General features: G+C 37.1%; 1 protein-coding gene and 2 pseudogenes across 2 annotated transcripts in view; 2 read left to right on the top strand and 1 right to left on the bottom strand.

The window, feature by feature from the left end:
* HASPIN (Protein kinase superfamily protein) overlaps positions 1-16,014 on the top strand; it is an 82,179-nt gene extending 66,165 nt beyond the window's left edge. Inside the window, exons 12-15 of one of the 2 annotated variants that reach the window (XM_089797897.1) lie at positions 14,867-14,937; positions 15,302-15,354; positions 15,455-15,521; positions 15,611-16,014. In XM_089797897.1, the coding sequence (XP_089654023.1) occupies positions 14,867-14,937; positions 15,302-15,354; positions 15,455-15,521; positions 15,611-15,730 (311 nt within the window). In that variant the 3' untranslated portion in view covers positions 15,731-16,014. Of the gene's footprint in view, positions 1-14,866; positions 14,938-15,301; positions 15,355-15,454; positions 15,522-15,610 lie in introns of those variants that run through there. The other variant, XR_016355570.1, reaches the window with a different exon arrangement.
* On the top strand, positions 7,614-8,192 carry LOC149542970 (large ribosomal subunit protein uL13w pseudogene; annotated as a pseudogene).
* A 1,921-nt stretch (positions 16,015-17,935) lies between the features above and the next one.
* LOC149542968 (pentatricopeptide repeat-containing protein At4g33990-like) lies at positions 17,936-26,007 on the bottom strand (annotated as a pseudogene).
* Between the last annotated feature and the right edge of the window lie 6 nt (positions 26,008-26,013).

The raw sequence follows: 26,013 nt of genomic DNA, 5'->3' as shown, positions 1-26,013 counted from the left end.
GTGGATTAAGTTCCTTACACTGAAATTAATTTGATAATTTCTGTTTTCACACCAATCTTCTTCTTATATGCACAAATCCTTCAATTGCATCTGAAATTACATAGTTGAACTATTATACCCAGTCCCACTTTCAAAAACTAAAGACAACACAATCACAACTCTGTCACATACCCAACACCAAAGAAATATTTACATCCATGATATAAAAACATTGCACCAAAATCAAACTGCATACACACACACCAAAATCAGATTGCATACACTTGCAACATTTAATACATAAAAGTTTGAATGCATAATATTCGACTCTCAATAACAAATAAACCAGGAAGCAATTAGCATATGTTTTGTCTCAACATAACCTTTAAAGTCTATTGCATCCAAACAGTTCTTGTCATTATTCTGCAACCTTCGTTGCCGTATTAAAAATACTTTCTATATTAAAAAATATAACATTTTTGTTCGCCCTTTGTCTAGAAGTAAAAATGATGCCAGAAGAGAACCCAAGAAGAAGTATTGATGAAGGCCCAAAAACAATTTTTGTTACCAAGGGAGTGGAGAGAAGATGCTCGATGGTGAAGGAGAGTAATTGTTGATAGCTGGGCAGCTAGGCTGAGAGTAACCGTCGACTAGCATAAATACACTATGATAATGAGAAATAGAGGAGGACAAATAACAATAGCCAGCCCACGAAAGATATACAAAGAATGCTATGTCATTAATAAAAAATCAGTCATTGATGCCACATCACTGTCAATGTAGAGCATGCACACATGACATGTAGAGTCCAAACAAACCAACGACGTGATGAAACTCTAAATTTTGGCAAAATTTAGAGTCCCAAATACCTCCAATAGAGAAAATGTGTTCCAAAGGATAAAAAGAGGAAAGTATTTGGTATCCACCAACCGAAGATGGAAGAAATGCCAAAAATTAATACAAATAAGTTGCCAGCTGAAAATGTTTTGTTGAAACTTGAAAAATATATTACCAGGATGCAGATAAAAAGCATTGTGGAAACTTATAGCTATCAGACATACTATTAAAGAATTGAAGGATCTCTCTAAAGAAATTGAAGATATCAAATTTAAAATAGTTAGTTGTTTGGCTATGGAAGTAACTATTTTGCAGGAAAATGTTTCGACTCTGGAAGACACTCATGTAATCAGGCAGAACAACAACGACCTGGTATACCAAGACCAATACCAACACCATCATGAATTTGTTTACACTTTTAAATGAACAAACTTGGAACAAAAATGAGCATCATAGAAACAAAAATGAACAAACTTGGAAATTCTTGGTCAGTTTGGAAGCAATGTTTATATAATATTGTGGTTCCAAAATGAATGAATGGCTGCAAATGAACAACTTATATCACCAGATACTACCGTGATTAGTACATAGCAAAATGATATGCACACTGATATTGGTTTCTTAATTTATAGTCTGTTCATGATGATTATTAAAGACTAGCTTGGAGGAATAAAAATATTGAAGAATAAATTTGATATGCACAAACTCGTCATGAATTTTCAGAGTAATTCTTCTATCACATCAATGAACAGTTGAAGACATGGCTTCACAAAGAGATTTTTTATGTTCTAAGAATTAACAGAGAATGAATTCGACCTTGTCACTATTTCCTCTATCCAACTATCATTACAGGCACTGAATTTTGAGAACGGGAGTAGGAAGTATGTTTTGAAAATGTAGTGCATACATATGAGTGATGTACTAGATAAACATCTCTCTATATTTCTTGAGGCAGATAAATCTCTGAATTGTAAATATATTGAAGCGATGATTGGAACTTCTGCCAAAAGATTTTGGACTGGACATAAAAAATTTTGGGCACTCCTTTTCGATTATCGTATATCACAAGCACCAATGAAATTCCTTATAAGTTTCGAGAGCCTTGGCAAAACTATTGTAGGCAAGGCAACCATTATGTCTATCAAACAATATAAAGAGGATAACCATGAACACTAGAAAGTTTCTGCCATGAGGTGGGAATGCAAGTGAACACTAGCAAAACCAAAGTTATGATCTTCTTGCTGAAAAAGAATAGGGGTATACAGGACGAGCTCTTGTTTGACGGTAACCCTCTTGAGATTGTGGAGGAGTACAAATTCTTGGGCATAGATTTTCATAACAAACTCAATTGGGATACATGCAAATCAAAAAAGATTCAAGGGGGCTGGAAGGCGTTATATTCTTTACAAAACAGGTGTAGGAATGCAAAATTATGGGATTTGACGACCATGAAAACTCTTTTTGGTCTGTTGGTCACTCCAGTTATTCTATACAAATGTGAAGTTTGGGGCGACAGTATGTCCGAACAGAAATGGTGACAGGTAGAAAGAATTCAAAAACACTTCATCACATGCAATCTTAAAATCAAGATCACAGTGCTGTATGTGATCTTATTGGCTGAGGTGGGTTCCTTTCCGTTAGAAGCCGTCGCATTGGTCCGGATGATAAGCTATTTAAAGAAAACCCAAGGTCTGGAAACACATCATTGGCCCAAGCTAGTCGTAGATGAAAAACTTGTCAGGCAAAAAGCACAGGGATGAAGCAAAATGACAAATGGATGTGAAAATGGGATATCAACATCAATACTTTCCCGAATAGTATTAAAGAAATAAAGAAGTTTGTCATGGAAAAATTTCGCAACATTTTATGGACAAGGCACATGGGACGGAAAAAATCTTATTACATTAAAGAATTTAACTCCACTTCTAGTCATGATGAAAAGGCCTATATGAGAGCACCTATTAATTGGAGAGCAAAAATGCTAATAGCGCAACTCAAAACTAGTTCACACCAGTTGCGATGTGAAATTGGTAGATGGCAAGTTCCAAAGGAAGAGTGTGTAGACATAACATTTCTATTCTGTAATATGGGAGCAGTAGAGACGGAGTAGTACTTTGTCAAAGTTTGCTTCGCATACAATGACATCAGATCTGGTTATATAGAGATATTATAGAACAGGGACTTGAACTACTTATTCGAGGAAGATCAAGTGAAGAGAACGACTCTAATTATCAAACTTCAACGTAGGAGAGACAAGATAACCAAAACTCTACAGCTAGATTAGTTCCACTCCTACCTTGGGGGGGTGATCGTGTGGGTCCCACAGGCTACTTTGGCCTCGTGGATGTCATTAAAATCTATCATATCATATCATATCATATTGTTGACGGAGAGACGAGTTTTCAATCAGCATGTGAACAATAGGTCGAAGGAGCCAAGTAAGATCAAGCACGTGAACATCCTGATCTTAATAATGGATATATTTGAAACATTTGCCATGTATACGATTGATTAATGACAAGGAACAATGAAGGAGTTCTATTTATCTGATTGTGGTGCCAAGTCTGGAAGTTTATGTGTGATGAAGATGATGTAGAGGTGCATGTCGCTAGAGTTATACACATCGCAGAGATTCTTTGGCATGGGTCAAACATTGTTTATCCTCAATTAATCAACATATATCAAAGTTTCAAACTATTAAAAGATTAAGGTAGATCGTGTTGATAATGCAGACAAGATTATGGGTGATTAATATAAACATTGAGGATATAATAATTAAAGAAGAGCTTGTTCAATCAAATGCCTGGGTGTTATATTTTAACAATGAAAAACAAATAATTATTAGTCACTGCCTCATATATAAGGTAGGGAACTAATGTTCCCATTTGCCCCCTCGTATTAATTTTTTGCCAGAAAAACAAATGTGCATTTGATATTTTTAAAGGTTTTATTTTAAAAATAATTATAGCATACAAATTCTAATTTCCTGATTTGTTAGAGGCGATTTTTCTAGGCATAAATATTGTTTTTCTGAAACAAAAAATAAAGAAAAAAATAGGAGATTAGGATGAATTTATTAGCCATCAGATTTATTTAATATTTTTTTTAAGAAACGTGTCGGGGTTGCTGCTGCTAATTTTCCACTTCTCTTAATCTTTTCCAATTGCCAGTTTCCTCCCGTCACGATTTGAACCATAGTATTTGCAAGATTTAAATTCTATTAGGATTAGTTTACAATAACATTACATTTTAATTATATCATTGAAAAAAATATTTTTTTATTAGTTTTTAAAAATTATTATTATTCAAATTAAAGTTAATTATAATAAATTAGGAAAATATAATTGTTAATTATTGGAAGTTTATATTATAAAAAGTTATTTATAAATTGATGTGAGTTTTTAAATATTTGAATTTAATAAAAAATATAATATATTATAATTTTTAAGACCTGATTTCAATTTTAAAAACATTAAGAATTGATTATTCTAAAAAATGCCTTAGCAAATATATGAATATATTTGTTTGTCATCATTATATTATTTTTTACAATTGAATATATTTCTAAAAATTAGTTAATTTATATATTAAATACAAACTATCAAATAATAAAAACTCACCAAAAAATTATATAATGACTACTTCATCATGCTTTATTTTATTTAACAAGTTAAATCATATTTTAAGTGAAACAAATTCTTATATTTAGGTCTTCAACTTAGTGTTATCCATTTTTTCACCTTCTAACCCTTGCACAAGGTTGGGACTCAAGCTCTCTCAGAGCTCTTGTTACTTAAATGGATATTGAAAGATCCCTAATGGATGCCCTTGCTGATCTGCTGTAGTTTTTAAATTAATAAACTATATTTTCCTGTGATTTCTTTGATGGTCTTTGAAAATAGACAGAAGTTACAGAAGGTTTTGTTTTTGTTTTGTGTTTTTTGATAGTTTTCACAATATTAATGAATAATGAACAATAAACATGAGAGCAGACCGAAAATAAATAAGAACATAGAACCAAATCAGAATTGCTATAAATCGTATCAGGCAAATTTTTGATTTATAAAGCCAAATAATAAATCCAATGCAGTTCCAAGGAGCTTACATCCAACAATGATGCCAAACTACTGCAAATGGCGGCCCTAGGACTGCAAGGAATCACATCCCAGCTGAAAGAATCAATCTGCAACGCTGAAACCATAAATCTGCAACCTGAATCCACAATAAAGAATGGCTTACTCTATCCTTGATAGCAACACACTTTCTGAAGAATCCAATGCCAATAACTGCTGAGGGCTACGTCCCAGCCAATCCAGAACCTGGGGTTTGCGTCCCAGATGAAGAATTGCTCTCTGAAAGCCAATTCACAAAAACAAGTTTTTCAATATACAAAAGATAATAAGAAATTAGATCTCCATCTCCTTATATCCCCTTCCAATTGTAAATTGAACCCTAAAGGGAAATTACACTTTGCCCTTTAAATAAAATATAATAAAATAACATTTTCCCAATTAAAGTCGTCCATGCTATAGGAAAAACATTACTTTATTAAAATTCCATAGCTGAAGGCACCAAAAAGTCTACAGATAATAAAAATCATGTATAATAATTCGAGACCTTTTCAACAAGCTATAACACATAGGTGTACCTAATCAACTGAAGCCAAAATCCCCTTATTACTCCAAAAGGGTTATATTATAAACCTTATTTTAATTTATTTAATCACCAACTTAGGAAATATTTAAATATATTAAAATATTTCCCAAATGGTCCCAAAAGGCCCAAAATGACCAATCAAACATGAATCTGACCTTGTCACCTGTTTGTGACTGGTGCCGGACAAGATGGGTCAACTGACAGTCCATCCCTAAAATCTAGGGATGCTCCTACAAAGTAGGAGACAACCCCAATCCACAAAAATTGAGTCCCAATGACTCCCCTACTGTGTGCACCTCTGAGAGAACTGTCATTGAATTGGGTGTTCCTCCTAAAAAATAGGAGATGCACTCTAAGTTTCCAAAACGTTCGTCGAGCTCTCCAAATGCCTCCTAGACCACTCCTAGTCAATCCCTACAAATTAGGAATCCCTCCTAAATTGTAAGAAATTGTTGTCTACTGCTCCAAACTACTTGGGAAGCTCATGCATGACTCTCAAAGCCCCTGGGTTGGTTCCCTCTATGCTCTGCTGGCCTATGAGAACTAAATAATAGACCAACCTTGCTAGAAATGTTGTCACTAAGGAAGGGCAGAAATTGGGGACATGACAGATATGACTTTTGCTTTTGAAAAGTCACAACCTCCTTTGAATATGGTATATATGAAGAATATTTTGGTTGAAAGAAAGGACAACACAAAGAAAAAGACACATTCAAAAAAAGGAAGAGGAGAATTAAAAAGGATATTTAGATCTTGTATGAAGGGATAAGAAGCAGAAGACATTGCTTTTTAATGTAAAATTATATATTATATTTTAATGATAAATAAAAGCATTTTTTGTTTTTTGATTATCTAAAATGCAAAGACATTAAAATAATGATTTGGATTCGTCCTTCACAATCAATAAGATGATTATTGAATTATTTTGCCAAAGCTTTTTTATGGGTATTTTCTACATTCTGTGTTCAACAAACAGGGATGGCTATACATACGTTTCCTCATCTCTAGCTAATCGGACTTCCCACCTAAGAAGTTAAATTCCTTTGGCTAACATAGAACTGCATATTGAATTTATCTCTTGTAGAGCACATGAGTAATTGATGATATTTAATAAATATTGTCTCAGAAAGTTGTAGGTGATATTCCTTGTAGTTGGATATGTTGCTCGGATAAGCAGACGTACTTGTCTTTTAAAATCATTGAAATATATTTATGGGATTTATGAAGTTAGAAATTTATATGCTTCCTTCTTGCAAGCATCTAATCAATTATTGATAACCTTACATAAACATTCAACCATTTCAAGCACTCAATACTTTATGTGATTGAGTTTGAGGACCTTGCCAACCTAAGAATTCACCAAGTCTAAATTTGCTATATAAAAGCTTTGAACTAGCTCATCAGGTTCGAGGTGAAGGTTTACCCGCCTAGGTGTAGCGAGGCTTGAAGTGTAGGGGAATCGAAGTTATTTGCGTTGGTTGGCCAAAATTGATTGAGTAATCCTATCAGAGAAGTGACAAAGATCTTGGATTTAAAATTTGTGGTTTTGGGAACCAACATGATGATCATAGAGAAAACATGGATATTAGTGGCATAAGGAACATACTTTAGATGAGCAAAATGAAACTCGCAAACCACTGAGATAGATGAAACTGAAGAAGATAGAAGACCAAAATTCACAGAATAAACAAAATTATGAGAGGATATGACTCGCAGCTAAATTGGTTCACTCTAAAATATTGTGAAAATATCAGAAGATGCAACACTACTAGTATACTTTCAGAGTTGAATGAACACAAAGGCTCCCTTATTCACTGTTATTTGACTTGGCTATGATACCATGTTAATGTTTTGCCCATAAAATAATGATAAACAACAATAAGAAAAGTAGAATAAAATGCACAAAACTAAATCATATTATAGTATGAATATATGTTGCCTAATCATTGATCAATGCCAAATGTCAAAGATAAACATTAAATACTTGCTTATTAATGTATGTTCACAATTCTAAAGAAAATCATACATTGAATTACTAAATTGCAACATAGACTAGTTCATCAAATAATGAAGTTTGAAACATAATGATAATACTGACAAGCTTTTTGGCAATGGTAGGGGAGAGGAGAGGAGAGGATAAAATGGTGAGCGGATCAAGGATTTGTGCCAAGGCTGTCGTGGTGGATGTGCACCACGACATGCTTGGAGGCCTTGCCTCCATTTTGGCCAAGGAGCTCCTTAATGGCCAACAAGTGGTCGCAGTGTGATGCGAAGATATCTGTTTGTTAGGCGGACTTAATAGCTAGACGATGAAATACCTCCATTTTTTAAGAAAGAGAATGAATACAAAGCCATCTCATGGTCCATCCATTTTAGGGCACCTTCCAAAAATCTTTGGAGGACAATTAGAGGAATGATTCCACACAAGACAAAGTGAGGTGAACTAGCACTTGCTAGACTAAAGGCTTATGAAGGAGTTCCTTGTCCGTATGACAAGACAAATAATGGCCATCCTCAATGCATTGAAAGTTCTAAGGCTTCAAACAGGCCACAAGTACTGTCTTCTAGGAAGGCTCTCTCATGAAGTTGTTTGGCATCATTATGACACCAGTAAGGAATTGGAGGAGAAGAGAAACACTAGTTTATTTAGAGAACTGCCCATTTATCTATTCACTTTGTGCTTTGATTTCAAAGTATATTATTTCAACTTGGATAGTTAGCAAGAGACTTTGCGCTTTGTTATCTATTCACTTTACTCATCAAAACAGATTGATTGTAAACAACTTAGGGTTGTTATCATCAATCAATCAAATATAGTTATAACTGTTGTCTGAAGAGTTGTTCTTATGTCAACTACTAAGCCACCGATATTACTGTAGCAGTAGGTACCTTTTTGTTAATGTGCAAAAGTAGTTTTTATCATACAATCATTCTTGATAAAAGAGTTGATTCAGAGAACAGCCCATTTGTTAATTTCAGTTAGGTTTCCATTGTAGCCACCTAGCCTCCCCTATTGCTGAGAGGAGATATTCATCTCACTACCTACACCTTTTCCTAAAGCTACAACATATTCAGAGGTGCATTGCATTGCCATAAATGATAGTAATTCCAGTGAATCATTAGAGATCATCTTTGCATAAGTGATGAGCTTTCATATCTGAGATAGCAATATATAATTTAACATTATTAATATATACACGTAACCATCTTGCATCTTACCAATTGTCAAATCAGAGATAACAGTGATATTGCCATATATATCTTATCAATTGTACAACACAAACATTTATAAGTAGTACGATAGATTATTATTTTTCGCATTATTTGAATCCCTGAGCAAAGAAGTCTCTTGCAATTGATTTTTGCAAGTAGTTTTCCCAATTTCACAAGTTATCAGAAAATGGGACATAACAAGTGATACTGAGCATTAAATTTTTTGGTTATATTGCATTGTTCCTAAAAGAAGACATTACAAGATGTGATAGGATGGTGGCTAAACTAAAAGGTAAATTCATGCCAAAAGATTAACAACTCATTCTTTTCAAGAAATTGCAAAGCCTTAGACAAAAAGAAATGTCAGTAAAGGATTATCCAAAATAATTCTACATCTTATGGATTGAGATTGAATATACAAGATGTACCTTTAGTCCTGAACATATGCAGAAGCATATCAATATGGTCTTAGAGCATAATAAAAACTGGTCTTAGAGCATAATAAAAACTATCTAGAAAACAAATACAAAATCCAAGGCATAAAGACAGAAGTTTGAGAGGTAGAAGTCAGCTGCAAGAAGTGGCCAGCAGCTTGTATCATTGAGAACAATCCCCAAAAGATCACGATTCTCTTTGAGGTAGCAGGCCTAGCCAAGAGGTCAAGGGGAGTCTTTTTCTGGGTAATTGTTAAAAATGTAGTAAATATTGTCATAGATCTTATAAGTGTCCAAACGATCCTGCAACAAGCCAGGAGACTGCACATTGTTCAAGCTAAAGAGAAGAATGTCAAATCACCTATTCATGAAGATGCACCTGAGGTCTGGGAGTCATTATTTATGAAAAGATTTTCGCTGAAGCCTAGAAAAGAGTTTCAGGAGCTTACTCATATAAATATATTGTTTAGAACCACATGCAGGACTAAAGGTAGATGTGGTAAGGTTATTATTGATGGTGGAAGTATTGCCAACCTTATGTCTACTGAAATGGTTGATAAGCTAGATCTAAAGCAGATAAGTAACTCCTTATAAGGTGTCTTGGGTGTAAAAAGGACATTAAGTCTTGATAAATGCATAGTGCCAAGTGGGAGCTTCAAATAGAGAGCTATAAAGATAAGGTAACATGTGATGTTATGCCAATGGATGTTTGTTATGTTCTCTTAGGCAGACCTCTGCAATTTGACAAGAGACTGATTTATAATGGGAGGAGTAATGCTTACACTTTTGAAAATGACAGAAATAAACACACACTCGTACCTTTTGAAAGGTGGGAATGCAGCTGAGGAGGTCAGTCCTAAAGTGCTGATGGTCAATAAAAAATAATTCTTATATCAGAGTGATATGAGGAGGTAGCCAAGAATAGTCATTATTAGCAGAAAACTGAGTGACCTTCCTATAGGAATTCAAAATTTGTTCGGCGAGGTTGTTAATATTGTGTTGGATGAATTACCTACAAGAAGTAACTTCAGCCATCATATAGATCTCATTCTAGGGATTAATTTACTAAACAAGGCAGTTTTCCAGACTATTTTAAAGGAAACTGAAGAACTTAAAAATTAGGTATAAGAATTGTTGAACAAAAGGCTAGTAAGAGAGTTTTGAGTCCATATGCTGTTTTAACAGTGTTGAGTCTAAAGAATGATGTAGGTTGGATAATGCCTATAGATTAAGGGCCATCAATAAGATTGCAACTAAACAAGGCAGTTTTCCAGACTATTTTAAAGGAAAATGAAGAACTTAAAAATTAGGTATAAGAATTGTTGAACAAAAGGCTAGTAAGAGAGTTTTGAGTCCATATGCTGTTTTAACAGTGTTGAGTCTAAAGAATGATGTAGGTTGGATAATGCCTATAGATTAAGGGCCATCAATAAGATTGCAATTAGGTATAGAGTACCTTTACCTTGAATTGATGATTTCATGGACTTTTTAAGACTCTTTAAGTGCTGTAAGATATTTTTGCTATGATAGATTTAAAAAGTGGATATCTTTGGATAACAGCTAAGTTACCGATTCGGATGCAGATTTCGAAGTGGATAGGGGATGCGGGAATTTTTTTTCTTGGATGCAAATGCGGAAGGAAACGTATGTATGTATGTATGTATGCCAAGAAATGCAAGAAATATACAAGACAAATCATTTGATAGTATGACTATGATACTTCACCCTTTATCGAAATTCAAGATATTTCAAAATTCATATGATATATCAATATGTGCTTGTCCAACATTAGAGATCAAATGAGAAGTGGCTGTGAGTGCAAACAAAGTTCCAAAATGAGTTGTGAATGCTTCAAATTAGGGTCATTTTAGAGTTTCATAGGAAAAAACAACTTAAAAAAATCAATTTAGGCATATGCATAATGGGTAACTTAATTTGTTTTAGGGGTTTTCTTTATGTTATTGGCCGCTGGGCCCACAGGTGCTGTTTGATACTTCCGGAAGCGCTGTGGAAGCTGGCCAAAAGCCAGCCACAGGGTTCAGGATGCGTGTAGAAGCCAAAGACTGACCGGAAGCCAATGGCGGATGCCCTATGGAAGCTGGCCTGAAGCCAGCCACAGGATTCCAGATGCGCATGGAAGCCAAAGACTGACCGTCTTCCATGCACATCTGTAACCCTGCTTCCGGTCAGTCTTTGGCTTCCATGTGCATCCGGAACCCTGTGGCTGGCTTCCGGCCAGCTTCCACAGAGCTTCCGGAAGCACCATGCATCCGTCAGCTTTGGATGCGAAACCAGCCCTATATAGGACGAATCGCTATCCTAGGATAAGAATCAAAGAGGGGGATAAATGTAAAACAACATTAAGACAAATGCTGGGCTTTAGTAATCTTAGGTGATATTGTTTGGTTTGACACATGTCCAATCACTTTCATGAGGCTAATGAATAAAGTACTAAAGAAATTTATTGGTAATTTATTACTGCCTACTTAAACAATGTTCTGGTTTATGGTCACTCAAAGGAGAAGCACACTAGACATCTTGAAATGATTTTGAGTAAATTACAAAAAGGGAAATTATTAATCAATCTTAAGAATTGTAATTTCATGAAAACATAGTTGATCAATTTGGGGTTTGTTATATCACAAGAAGTTTTGAAGAAAATAAAGAAAAGGTCAAAGCCATAACAAAAAAACTTACTCCAAAGAATCTCTTTAAAAAACTTCTTGGTTTAGCTACCTTCTATAGAAAGTTTGTAAGAAATTTTAGCAGATTTGTGCTCCAATTGTGGGAACAATTAAGGGAAATAAGTAGCTATTTCAACGCACTAAGGAAGCTATAAGAAGCTTAGAATTCCTTAACAAAAAGATTAGAACAACCTATTCTAGCCTTGCTTGGATTTGGTGAACCTTTTTAGGTGGAATTTGATGCTATTGGGGTTGCTGTAGGTGCTATTTAGAGTAAGGATTGTAAGCTGATTTCCTATTTCAATGAGACACTCAGTGATGCCAAAACGAAGTATTTCTCATATGACAGAATTTTCTGCCATTGTCCAAGCTTTGAAGAAACGGATGCAATACTTGATGCCTAGAGAAGTTGTATTGTATATTGACCACCATGTCTAAAACCAAAGCTAAAATGAATCAAATGCATTTTAAATGGATTGCATTATTGCAAAATTTTACCTTTGTAATCAAGCATACAAGTAGACAATCTAACAATTTGAAGATGCATTAGCGAGAGAAATCCTATTATGCAGGAATGTGATGTAAATATCTTGAGATTTGATCCTTTGGAACACATGTACAAGGAGGATTTAAACATCAGGAAGGCTTATGCCACATGTGAAGGTGCAATAAGCAAAGATAGGAGTCCATGGGTGGACTACATGTATCAAAAACCACCACTGTTCAAGGGCAACAAGCTATGCATTCCTAAATATTCCACAAAAGAGAACTCGCTGAAAGAGAAACATGGTGGTAGTTTGGTAGGACATTTTGGGCAGATTAAGGTGCTCAATTGAGTGCATATTAGTTTTGGCCAAGAATGAATGCTGATTTGAAGAGGTTTGTTAAGTTGCAGGATAGGCAATGAGATTCAAGTAATATGGATTTTATACTTGGACCAACAGAGAGAAAGAAAGATAACGATTCCATATTTGTTGTACTTGATGGATTCTTCAAAATGACACATTTTATATCATGTGCAATAACAAGGCTTGCAATTTGTTTTATAAGGAATTATAAGGATTGCATGGACATCCTAGAAGTATTGTTGCTGATAATGATACCATGATTATTGGCTACGCTTGGAGGGCTCTTTGGAAGTTGGGAACAAGTCTTAGTTTTAGTTCATCTTACCACCTTCAGATAGATGGGAAAACTAAGGTGGTTAACAAGATCCTTGGCAACATCTTAGGAAGCCTAGCGAGTGAACATCTTGAATGATGGGATCATGAAACCATTCATGTGTACAGTATAAAATTCTTAACGCAAAACATATTGAGCAGATATGCAATTTCTTTATCCTTCTATCCTTTACCTTAAGCTCCTTGATACAGCATTCTTGGACATGTAGCCACTAAGCCAAGTCAATTTTTTTTAATTGTATAAACCATAATATTTGGAGATGATGATATGCTCCTTCTGAATGCATCCTTAACTTTCAGCTACTTGTGTGTGAAGATACCATATCTTGAATGGTCATAGCACATTTTAGCCTATAATGATGGACTACAGCCTACACCAAATCTAGCATCACATGGTAGGACCAAATGGACCTAAATCCTAAGGTTACCAGGAATTTTTTGGGCTTAGTAAACAATAATTTCAAGGAAGACCGCAAATCAGTGTGCCATGGACATAAGAATCCTAACCTTGAACTTCCCAAGGTGCACCCACAATCAGTAATCCAAGGGCCCTGACAATGTAGGTTTAAATCAAATTTGCAAATAGACACTGGCAAAAGCGCTTTACTGAGGTTTATCTCTTGATGGGTTGAATATTGAATGAGCATTGAGTAGTCTGAATATTGAATGAGCATTGAGTAGTCTGAATATTGAACTGTGTGTTCCTGGGATTGTGTATTGATGTTTTATGTCAGGATAATTTCTCTTTGAGCAGAATGGCATTCCATTGATTATTAACTCTCTCTTGATTCTTAGGATGGGTAACTAATCCGATTCAACTTGCTTTTGCCATATTAGTTGCATTTGTTCTTTTATAACACCTATTGGGTGAAACCACTTGCCAAAATAGTTCTTGTTCCACATATCATGTTCTTTACTAAATTAGGATTTGGAGAGTTGTACATGAAATGCTGTGCTAAAATCCATAGTTACACCGCCCTGGGGGGATGGCGGAACGGGGGGACAAAGGGGTCTTAATTTGGGGATGGCGGGGGGACGGTGGGGGGACAGCGGTGGGGGATAAGAGGGGTGAATATATCTATGCATATGGTACTTAAAAATGCTAGTTATGAAAATATGTATTGCAATATAGGATATAAAGATGTAGAAGAGTGAATACTTGAACATTGTATTGAATTGGAACATCGAACATTAAACATAAATAGTTGAATCTGCAAATAGTGAATATCAGGATGTCCCCTATCCTCGGTGGAGGTGGCAGAATCTGGTGGCACCGCTGGGGACGGGGAGACGGAGTCTCCAAGTCTCCAGTGCATTGAAGTCTCCAAGACGTTGGGCAAAAAGGGGGGGGGGACGCGTCCCTGTGTTACTATGCTAAAATCTAATCTAGTGCCAATTGAATTACCAAAGGGAATAAACTAGAGTCACGGTCAAAGAAATTTATTAGATAAAGGTAATGGGTGATTTAAACACGCCGCCAAGTTGGACTCAAATCTGTGAGTACGTTTGTGTAGGCCTTCAGGGGGAGTGCTTTCCATTTACCCTATATATTTTGCTTGTATGGGATGTACATACCCTGTTCTCTCCTGGATCCCGACCCGTGTGTCCTCACTTGTAGCTGATTTAATTTTCTTTGCTTCCTTTTGAACATTTATATAAATTTAATTTTTCCTATACTCAAATGTTAGGATGCGATAAGTAATTATTATTGCCAGTGCAACTATAGTAATATTTGACTTTTGCTGAAGACGTCGAACTGATAAATCAAAGAAGATAAAGTAGATAAAGTTTCATGCTTAACACAAGTTTACATGCAGTTTAGCCATTAAATGTTTTCTAAATCATATTGCTGTAAAGTCTCACCGTGCTTTTTCAACCACAGGAAATCAAGTTCTATATTTTGACTTGTCATCAGACCCTGCTTTGTTTGAGGGTCCAAAACGAAACACACAGGTGTGCGTTCAGCTGGAGCATTTGACTTTCAAATTTAATTTAAGAAAGCATAGATTTGGGTTCCTCGCGGCATTCAATCTTGTGCACAAGTAGCTCACATATGATAAGTTCTTTCGTTCTAGTAAATTATACTATTTAAATTTGCTTTGGTGTCTTTCCTTGTGGGCTGGTGGTTTTGGTAATCTACAAGCTATTAACCTCTGACATATCTCTATTGTTGTATCTTCGTTCCACATAGATACTCTCCTATGGAATGTATTACTAATACCTAGCCGATTTCTATTTCAACGCACGCAACATGAATGCCATAAATTCAAAGTGTATTTTTTTTGCTTGGGTAACTAACAATTTTATTAAATTTCAGTCTGAAACATATCGGTGGATGTTGGATGTGACTAAGGGAAATTGGGAGGGAAGGTAAAGATTAAAAAAAAAGGGTTATAAGCATCATTTGAAGACTAGATTTTTCATCTTTTTCTTACGAGTCATTCTAATCTTCCAAACTCTATATTCACAGGTATCCTAAAACGAATTCCTTGTGGCTTCACTATATAGCAGACACTTTACTGACCAAGAAACTTTTTGTGAGTTGCTCTTAAGCCTCTCGTTTCAACTTCTGGTTTAATAGGCCTTAACTGTGCATTACTAAGACAGAATTTGTTTATGGTGCCAGAGATGTTCTCCAAATGATAAACGATCGCTGCAAGCCTTTAGGAAACGGTTACTCATGTATGATTCAGCAGAAGCTGCTCTCTCGGATGCCTTCTTCGATGGAATGTGGGTTGAAAACTGAATTAACATTTAATGAAAGTAGTGAATTTTATCTACAGATTGTAGATTTGTACAACTTTTTCCCAAGAAGAATTATCAGAACAATGACGATGATATAGATTTCAAGAGAGCTCTAAAGCAATTGTTTCATCTTAGGGTTGTAAAGATATAGAGTCGATCAAGAGGCTTGATCAATTGTACCATTTTACAATATTCTAAAGCCTAAGATGCTTTTATATTTAGTAAAAGCAAGAACCATTGTTCCGCTCTGTAAGTTTATGAAATGTGTCGCTATTTGAGGAAAAATGTGAACTGGTGGACTCCAGTAAGCTAGTTTGTCACAATTCACTTGGCGTGAATGTAGTCATTAGACAATGACCACAGCAATGGATCATATAAAGAAACAACTAAAACAAGAGACTCAAAGTGTCATAGTTCTTATCAATAAGTATAATAGTGTAATGCATTTAGAGATACAAATAAGCAAAATTAGTGAAATGATGCAAGTTTTAAAAAGACAAAAATATTAGGTTGCATTTGTTTATAATAAAATTTTATGGTAAAATTGTAGTTCTTATCATAATGAAGCAACATGTGGAATCATAAGAATTTTATAGTTAAAGAAACAAAGATTAAAATGAAACAAAATGCGATTTTTTATATAGCAAGACTGAATTTTGCATAACATGTACTCTAAAGATTCTCTATTTTTCACATCTTTCATAACTAAAACATCGAGTCTATTGATAAACAGATTTTTCACTTAGAAAATACACAATTTAGCCTAATGGAGTGTGTGGCAAATCGATTTCTCCAATAGTTGGATAGGCCCTTGATATTTGACCTTCCTTTGCATTTAGAGGGGCAACTCCCTTGTAAAATAAAATTTTGATTTTTCAATAAAGATGTTTACAACTTAGAATATATAGAGGAAACTATTGATGATGAATGCACCATACGACTTCAATGTTTCTATAAAATTGATGTAGACTACTAACGAAAACAAAAAAGAACTACGTTTGAGAGTTATCTTGAACACAATGTTAATTCAGTGATTCTTGAATGTTTACACCATACCATGACGATGTTCAAATTGATCAATCAACACTTCAACAATTCAGATTCATTAGAAAAGAGAATGCAAAATGTACATTCTTTTATTTCTTAGCATCAAGAACATAAGAAATCACCGATTACAAGAACAACAATTGTACACACTTTTCAAAAATTGCCTTGTTATCAAAACATAATTGTTCCCTGTCTCCAAGTTCAAAAAGTCTCTTATTACAATGAGATTCAAAAATTTATAGCTATTCTAGAGTAACTAACCTTTCGGGTTCATAACTACTTAAAAAGTTAGAGTTTAGAAGTTAGTAATGAATGTTTTTTCAAACTAACTCTACTTTTTACAAATTTCAACTTAAAACCTAACCTTAACCAAAGAAAAGTTAAGATTCTAACTAAAACCCAAACTAGTCCTAGAGTTGACACTTAATTACAAGGAATGACTCAAGTTACTTTACAATAAAATTATTTGAAGTTTGTATCATCAAAATGAGAACACGACTTTGGTCTCGTTGATGTGATCTCTACATTCCTTTCTTTATCTACAAATCATCTTTTCACAAGCATTGAAACTCCAAGATAATGCCTTATAGTCTTTCCAAGTGTTTACAAAATCTCATCTCATCCCCTTTGGTCAGCTCCAATTGTTCTTTGCAATGACATATCTACATATGGATGCAACTCGTTGTGAAGTCTAACTTTCTTCAACATGTCTAAAATTGATTCTTCTAATGACCCATTATTACCATCATCTAACTCTTTCCTCACTCAATCGAATCATGGTACCCAACAACACTCTCTTGTGTTAGTGAACATCAGTGAACTCCACATTTCTCTCTCAGAGCATGGTATTTGATAAGTAGTTTATTTCTAGTTCCTTGATTGGTAAACAAAGTTAGTTCCAATGCTTAGGTACTGGATGCGAATGACATTGGATGATTCAATACCTAATCTCCATTGTTGTGCATTGATCCATCCATTTGCGATTTGTTGTGAACAATTTTTTTGAATTACACGTTCCATCAAATGGTTTGCACACTTGGCAAATACTTCCACACTATTTATTTGGTTTGTGTTCACAGGCTTAGCATGTTGTAAGCATTACTTTGTGGATATGCAAGTCCTTATCTTTGATTCTCTTGTAACTCTTCAATGCCACCCCTTACCAGTAATGACCACATGAGCACAAACCATCCTTGAAGTGATGGAAACGATTTATGTCTCGAACAATTATTTCATGCTTAACAACCTTGGAAATAAACTTAGATGCAATGTGACAATCACCACACACACGTAGATTCTTTATGTAATGGGCACCCCTGGATGTCCCAAAAAACTAAACCAAATTGTTGAAAGGAATTATGTCAAACAGTTTGCATTCAACTTCTTAAAACCCCTTATAACTCCGGAAATCAAACGTTTATTTGTTTGTTGTGTTTCATGCATGGAATTGGTATCATACAACATAAACAGAAAGGAACTACAATAATATGCAAAGTGGAAATGAACTGCTGCTAATAAAATGTTATTTTCAGAATTCATAAAACCAAATACATGGCAGATTTATCAACTCACTAATTACTTCAGCAATATTGTCATAATACTCCAGCCCATGCTTACGAACTTGCTGTTGCAATACTTTGTCCTTCAATCAGTCCACTACCTTCGTAATACCATTCCCTCAAAGCGGCATAAGTGTCGGACAAGTAGTGAAGAAGATATGAGCAAAATACCAAATCTGCCTGTAGCCGGAAATGCAACTAAACTGCCTGATAATGAAGCCAAAAACAAAGAATTCCAAAGGCCAAACCCCAAGGGAATGACGTCTAGAATGTTACAAGAGAGGATAGACGTCCTCAAATGCCAAGAACTGAGCTGCAACTCACATACCAATTTCTTCTCATATTCAACCTGCCTAATGAAGCCACAGATGCTTCCTTTTATTCTATTCCCACGGGTCCGCTCAACTCATATGGGCAATGTGGGATAAAAGATGTGTAATATAAAACATATATTAAAATACCCCTTATGTCTCCCTTGGGTACACATCACCATAAAATAAATATTAAAGTAACACTTTAATATTTTACAATTAAATTAGGCGTTACTTTAATAAAACTTCAGGCATTAAAATGTATTAGCAATCGAACTCCGAATAATGCGAGTGATAGCTCATCGGAAAGCTCTCACCGAGGAGTATCGAATCCAATCACCAAAATTGACCTGCACCATGTTCTGCCGACTTACTAAAAATAGTAAGTATGCCTGAAACTGAGTAAATCAACTTCGTTTTGGCCCAAACTGGAAATGACTAGGCCAAAACACTCCAAGATCCCATTAAACCCTTCGTTAGCCCTCGGGACCATGTAGAACAAGGCTAACGCACACACACTTGGTCAACTGCTAAAATGGGGACATTACAGTCCGCCCCCCTTGAAATTGCTTGTCCTCAAGCAATCTCAGTCCAGCCTGCTGAATAACCTGCTCACTCTCCCATGTAGAATCTTCCTCCGGCAGGTCTTTCCATCTGACCAAATACTCCTTCACTATCCTGCTTCTAAGCTTCCTCTCTCTGGTATCCAGAATAGCCTCAGGTACTAACACAAGCTTCCCCTCCTCATCCAAAGGGGGTAAATCTGCAGAAGGCACTACACTCTGACCAATGGCTTTCTTAAGCCTAGACACATGAAACACATTGTGCACTCGATTGCCTTCTGGAAGCTCAAGCTCATAGGCGACTTTGCCCACTTTGCGAATCACCCTATATGGACCATAAAATCTAGGTTTCAACTTTTCAGCTCCTCTCTTCTTGAGCGATGACTGTCTATATGGTTGTAGCCTCAAGTAAACCATATCCCCTACCTCGAAGCTGCGCTCTATTCGGTGCTGATCAACATACAATTTTTGTTGATTCTGGGCCTGTTGTATATTCTCTTTGAGCACTTTCAGGATGTCCTGACTATCCTGCAATAAGTTTTTGGCTTTGGGCACTCTACTGTCCCCCAAAACTAAATCCATGAAGCTAGGTGCTTCATAACCACAGAGTGCCATGAAAGGAGTCATCTTGATGGACATATGATAAGTGGTGTTATAACAATACTCTCCCATATGCAACCATTTGATCCAAGCCTTTTGTTGTGTAGTTACATAGTTCCTCAAATATCCTTCCGCCCATTTATTCACAATCTCTGTTTGCCCATCTGTTTGCGGATGATAACTAGTGCTAGGTGTAAGATCTGTACCACACAACCTAAACAACTCTTGCCAAAAAACACTCATAAACTTACTATCCCGGTCGCTGACAATGAATCTGGGCAACCCATGTAACCTGAATATCTCTTTAAAGAAAAGCTCTGCCACCTGTGCTGCTGTGTAAGTGGACGGAATAGCAATGAAGTGAGCAAACTTCGTCAAGCGGTCCACCACCACATAGATGCAATCCCTTCCCTGTACTCGTGGTAAACCAGTGATGAAGTCCATCGAAATACTTTCCCATTTCCTATCAGGAATGGGCAAGGGCTGTAATAAACCTGCAGGAAATGTGTGTTCTCCCTTATTCTGTTGACAAACCACACACTCCCTGACATACCTCTGAACATCATCCTTGAGCCCTTTCCATGAAAATCGCTCTCGGATCTACCTGTAGGTCTTGAAGACCCCTGGATGTCCAGCTGTGGGTGCATCATGAAATGCCTTCAGTATCGCCTCTCTCAAATGTGATGATGGAATCAAATAAACCCTGTCCTGAACTCTGATCAATCCATCTATCACCTCATAGCGATCATCCTGTATGGTACCTGAAATCAATCCAGAAGCCCAAGCATCTCCGACATACTCTGCTATAATCCGATCTCTCTAATCTCCTGAAATCTCTGCCAGAGCACATAAGTGAGGTCTCCGAGATAAGGCATCAGCCACCACATTTTTCTTACCTTTGACAAACTCTATGTCAAAGTCATAAGCCTGCAATTTAGTCACCCATTTTTGTTGTCGGTCATTAAGATCACGCTGGCTCATGAAGTATTTAATACTGTTGTGATCAGTCTTGATCACAAAACGTCCACCTACCAAATATGATCGAAATTTGGCCAATGCATGCATTATGGCCAACATCTCTCGGTCATAGACAGAATAACTTTTCTCAACTCCTCGGAGCTTCCTACTCTCGAATGCAATGGGATGCTTCTCCTGCATCAATACTGCTCCAATCCCATCACCAGATGCATCACAATGAAGCTCAAAAGGCTTCGTGAAATCCAGTAGAGCTAGAACTGGACATGAAGACATTACCTGCTTGAAATGCTCAAAACACCTCTGTGCTGCCCCTGTCCACACGAAGGCTCCTTTCCTGGTAAGATCTGTCAAGGGTGTAGCAATCTGTGAGAATCCTTTAACAAACCTCCTATAAAAACCACATAAACCAAAGAATCCCTTAAGCTGTGTAAGGTTTGTGGGAGTAGGCCATTCTACAATAGCTCTAATCTTTTCGGGATCAACCCGAACGCCATCTGCACTAATGATATGCCCCAAGTAAAAGGAGCTCAGTCATGCCAAACTCACATTTAGATTCCTTGGCATATAATGACTCTCTCTCCAGAATAGATAACACCTCCTCTAGATGATGTAAGTGCTCCTCCCAGGTCTTACTGAAGACCAAGATGTCATCAAAGAAGATCAAGACAAATCTCCTCAGCTGCTTCCTGAATACTTGGTTCATACAACTTTGAAATGTAGCAGGTGCATTGGTTAGACCAAATGGCATAACCATGAACTCAAAGTGGCCATAGTGACATCGGAAGGCTGTTTTCTCAATGTCCTTTGCTCTCATCCTGATCTGATGGTATCCGGATCGCAAATCAATTTTGGTGAAGAAGCATGCCCCATGCAACTCATCAATCAGCTCATCAATCCTAGGAATGGGATACCTGTTTTTAATTGTTTTCTTATTCAGTGCCCTGTAATCGATGCACATGCGCATCGTCCCATCCTTCTTCTTTACCAATACTACTACTGAAGCAAAAGGGCTCTTACTGGGCCTGATATGCCCCATCTCCAACAAATCCTTAATCGCCTTCTCTATCTCATCCTTGTGTTTCTTAGGATGACGATAAGGAGTAATCATAACTGGTTTGGCTCCCTCCTCGAGCTCAATAACATGTTCCATCCCTCTGTCAGGAGGAACCCCATGAGGGATATCGCTAAATACTTTAGCGTGTCTATCGAGTATCTTCTGGACATCTAGTGGATGACTCTTTTCTTGTGGCTCTGGTGAAGTTGGCATAATGTGGCACTCTGCCGCCCACTCTATGTCATCATGACGAAAAAGTCTCTGCATTCTCCTCAAGGACACTATTCTGCAACCTCCATCTGAAAGCCCTCTAAGTACCACAGTTCTCCCCTCATGCTGGAATCTCATCTCCAATTTCGCTAGATTGAGTGTGAACTCAACTAGTGAAGCCATCCATGTCATGCCGAGGATGACATCATAATCTCCCATGTCCACAACATAGAACTCATCCTCCAACTCGTAGCCATCTCCAAACCTGATGTGAAGATTAGATATCTTCCGAGTGCATAATAACTTATCACCGTTAGCCACCATGACTCTAAACCCATCATGCTCCTCTGTCTGTAACCCTCTCCTGGCTACCAACTGTGCATCTATGAAGTTATGTGTAGCCCCAGTGTCAATAAGAGATATCACTTTCTGCCCCTGGATAGTACCCCTGACCTTAAATGTGATTGCCTTTTGGGCCCTTGTCAAGCGTGCCAACGATCTATCATCCTTAGGAATGTTGCTCTCCTCTATAGTGTTACCCTCATCTGAATCGGAGTGCTGATCCTCCCCTTCTGACTCTGACTCTTCTGCTGAAAAATACTCCGTTTGATTTGCCTTAGCCTTGAGAGAACATTTATGAGATAAGTCCCAAGGCTCTCTGCAATGGAAGCACAGCTTCTTCTTTCAAAGTTCATTCAAGGTTTCATTGTCTAGTCCTTTTGATCCTTCTTTGGGTTTGCTATACTCTTTCTGAAATGATTTTTTGTCTTTGTCCTTGCGATAGGAAGAATCAGTTGATTGGTTTTTTCCTTTGTATACCGAAGGGGCTAAATCTCGTGCCTTTTTAGTTGCTTCAGCTAACGTGAGTGGATCATGTCCCTTCACCCAACCTCGTAATGGATCAGCAAGACCATCACAAAATAACACCACCAATCTCCTAGGAGAGATATCAGTAACAAGTACAGACAAGCGCTGAAACTCGGCAATGTAAGCATCCACAGAACCTGACTGTTTTAACTGTGCTAGCTCCTTGAAATGTAACTCGGGATCCTTATTGTCAAATCTCCCAATCAATGTTTCAGTGAATTCCTCATAGGATGTAATCTGATTATGCCCCAAAGTCACCATGCCATGATGCCACCATTCATGTGCAATGCCATCCAAGTGCATAGCCGCATACTTGATAGCCTCCTCCTCAGGCATAGGATTTAGCTGCAAGTATGTATCTACCTTCTGCACCCAAGCTCGTGCAGTCATCTTCCATGAAGCATCATAATAAGGTAAAGAAAGTTTTCCAACTTTCTTCCTCAGCTCAAAGTTTTGATTCCTCCCTCCTGCTTTAGGCATGTGTCTCATCCTCAAGTCCATATAATCTCTAAGAGAAATATCCGCCTGAAACTCTGGTCCACTAGCCTCCCAGTCCCTCCTGAATTGATCCTGTAACTCGGTAATCTGCGGTTCGTTTACTGGATGAACCGGATCTCTGGGTGGAAAAGTGGGTAGAAGAGGTCTCGAGCTCGCAGTCCGTGCTGGGCGTGCAACGTGTCTAAAGTTATCAGCCTCATTCCCATTATTGCCGTGTCCATTATTACCATTAATGTTATTCTCAGGACCATTGTTGTTGCCTTGGCCTTCATGGTTATTGTTTCCCTCGTTGTTATTGTTTCTGTTGTTGGCATCACCTGGATTAATATTGACACCCATCTGTCTAGCCATGAGCTGCAACATCATGTCCATTCGCCTATTCTGCTCCTGCTGCATACGCTGCCCCTGCTCTAATGTATCCAGTAACTGTCGGAACAGTACCTCCTCCTGATCTGGACCAACATTTTTGCCTCTGCCTAATCCTGTATTCCTGTCATCTCGATCACCCATATTATTGTCCTGATCACAGAATATCTCCTCTGTGTCTGTATGGTTGAATTCAATGTCCCCCTGCACGGATGTACTAGATTGTTTGCTTTGCAAGTCTGAAATCCTATTTTGTCTTGCTCTGGTATCGCGAAAATTATAAGACCCCTGTCGCATGCTCAAACATAAATGCTTAGCCTGTGTTTTTTACTTACTTTTTCCCTCTATCCGGCTGTTCCAAATTCCCTATAAGACCTCCACAGGATGGCAGGACTTATAGCTCTGATACCACTGTAATGGGCACCCCTGGATGTCCCAAAAAACTAAACCAAATTGCTGAAAGGAATTATGTCAAACAGTTTGCATTCAACTTCTTAAAACCCCTTATAACTCCGAAAATCAAACGTTTATTTGTTTGTTGTGTTTCATGCATGGAATTGGTATCATACAACATAAACAGAAAGGAACTACAATAATATGCAAAGTGGAAATGAACTGCTGCTAATAAAATGTTATTTTCAGAATTCATAAAACCAAATACATGGCAGATTTATCAACTCACTAATTACTTCAGCAATATTGTCATAATACTCCAGCCCATGCTTACGAACTTGCTGCTGCAATACTTTGTCGTTCAATCAGTCCACTACCTTCGTAATACCATTCCCTCAAAGCGGCATAAGCGTCGGACAAGTAGTGAAGAAGATATGAGCAAAATACCAAATCTGCCTGTAGCCGGAAATGCAACTAAACTGCCTGATAATGAAGCCAAAAACAAAGAATTCCAAAGGCCAAACCCCAAGGGAATGACGTCTAGAATGTTACAAGAGAGGATAGACGTCCTCAAATGCCAAGAACTGAGCTGCAACTCACATACCAATTTCTTCTCATATTCAACCTGCCTAATGAAGCCACAGATGCTTCCTTTTATTCTATTCCCACGGGTCCGCTCAACTCATATGGGCAATGTGGGATAAAAGATGTGTAATATAAAACATATATTAAAATACCCCTTATGTCTCCCTTGGGTACACATCACCATAAAATAAATATTAAAGTAACACTTTAATATTTTACAATTAAATTAGGCGTTACTTTAATAAAACTTCAAGCATTAAAATGTATTAGCAATCGAACTCCGAATAATGCGAGTGATAGCTCATCGGAAAGCTCTCACCGAGGAGTATCGAATCCAATCACCAAAATTGACCTGCACTGTGTTCTGCCACTTACTAAAAATAGTAAGTATGCCTGAAACTGAGTAAATCAACTTCGTTTTGGCCCAAACTGGAAATGACTAGGCCAAAACACTCCAAGATCCCATTAAACCCTTCGTTAGCCCTCGGGACCATGTAGAACAAGGCTAACGCACACACACTTGGTCAACTGCTAAAATGGGGACATTACACTTTATGAGGTGGATAGGGATTCCTAGACTGGTATAAATAATCCAAAAAGCAATGGCCAACTTCTCACTATGGCTGTAGAGCATATGTTCCTTTACTTCCTCTTCTACATCATGTAGCACAAAATTTGTATCCGGTGTATACCTTGCTTCCTCAATTTGGCAACTCAAAGTATCCAGCATTGCATAGATTTGTTCTGATTGCAGGTGTGATCTATCTCCCGTATAGAATGCATTAACTTTATGGTTCATCTCAATCAAGGTGCATCCCAGTGTCTTTTTCACCCGTCTATCTTTCATCATTTTTCTCACCTTTGCAACAACATCCCACTGAATTTTGGGGCTCCAACTCAAAAAGATCTTTAGCTGCAAGTTCACCCAGTTCAATATTGCCATGGATTCTACACGCTCCAAGCAATGCTCCCCATACACCAGCATTAGGTTTGAGAGGCATCTCTCTAATAAGCTCCATAGCTTCATCTAAACACCCTGCTCTTCCAAGGAGGTCCACCATGCATGCATAATATTTCTCTCCTGGCATTATGCAATACTCTCATTTCATGCACTCGAAAAACTGCCAACCCTCATTTACCAAGCCTGCATGACTACATGCCAACAACAAAGAAACGAATGTGACATGATCTGGCTTCAGGTCAGTCTGTTGCATTTGGGAAAATAGAGCAACAACATCCTCCCTGTGTCTATG

The sequence above is a fragment of the Cupressus sempervirens genome, chromosome 8 (genome assembly GCF_028749045.1).
Source record: "Cupressus sempervirens isolate cs-2001-9-10 chromosome 8, ASM2874904v1, whole genome shotgun sequence".
Classification (NCBI taxonomy): Eukaryota; Viridiplantae; Streptophyta; class Pinopsida; order Cupressales; family Cupressaceae; genus Cupressus; species Cupressus sempervirens.
Note: the sequence above shows the minus strand (reverse complement) of the source record. Positions and strands in the feature narration are given on the sequence as shown.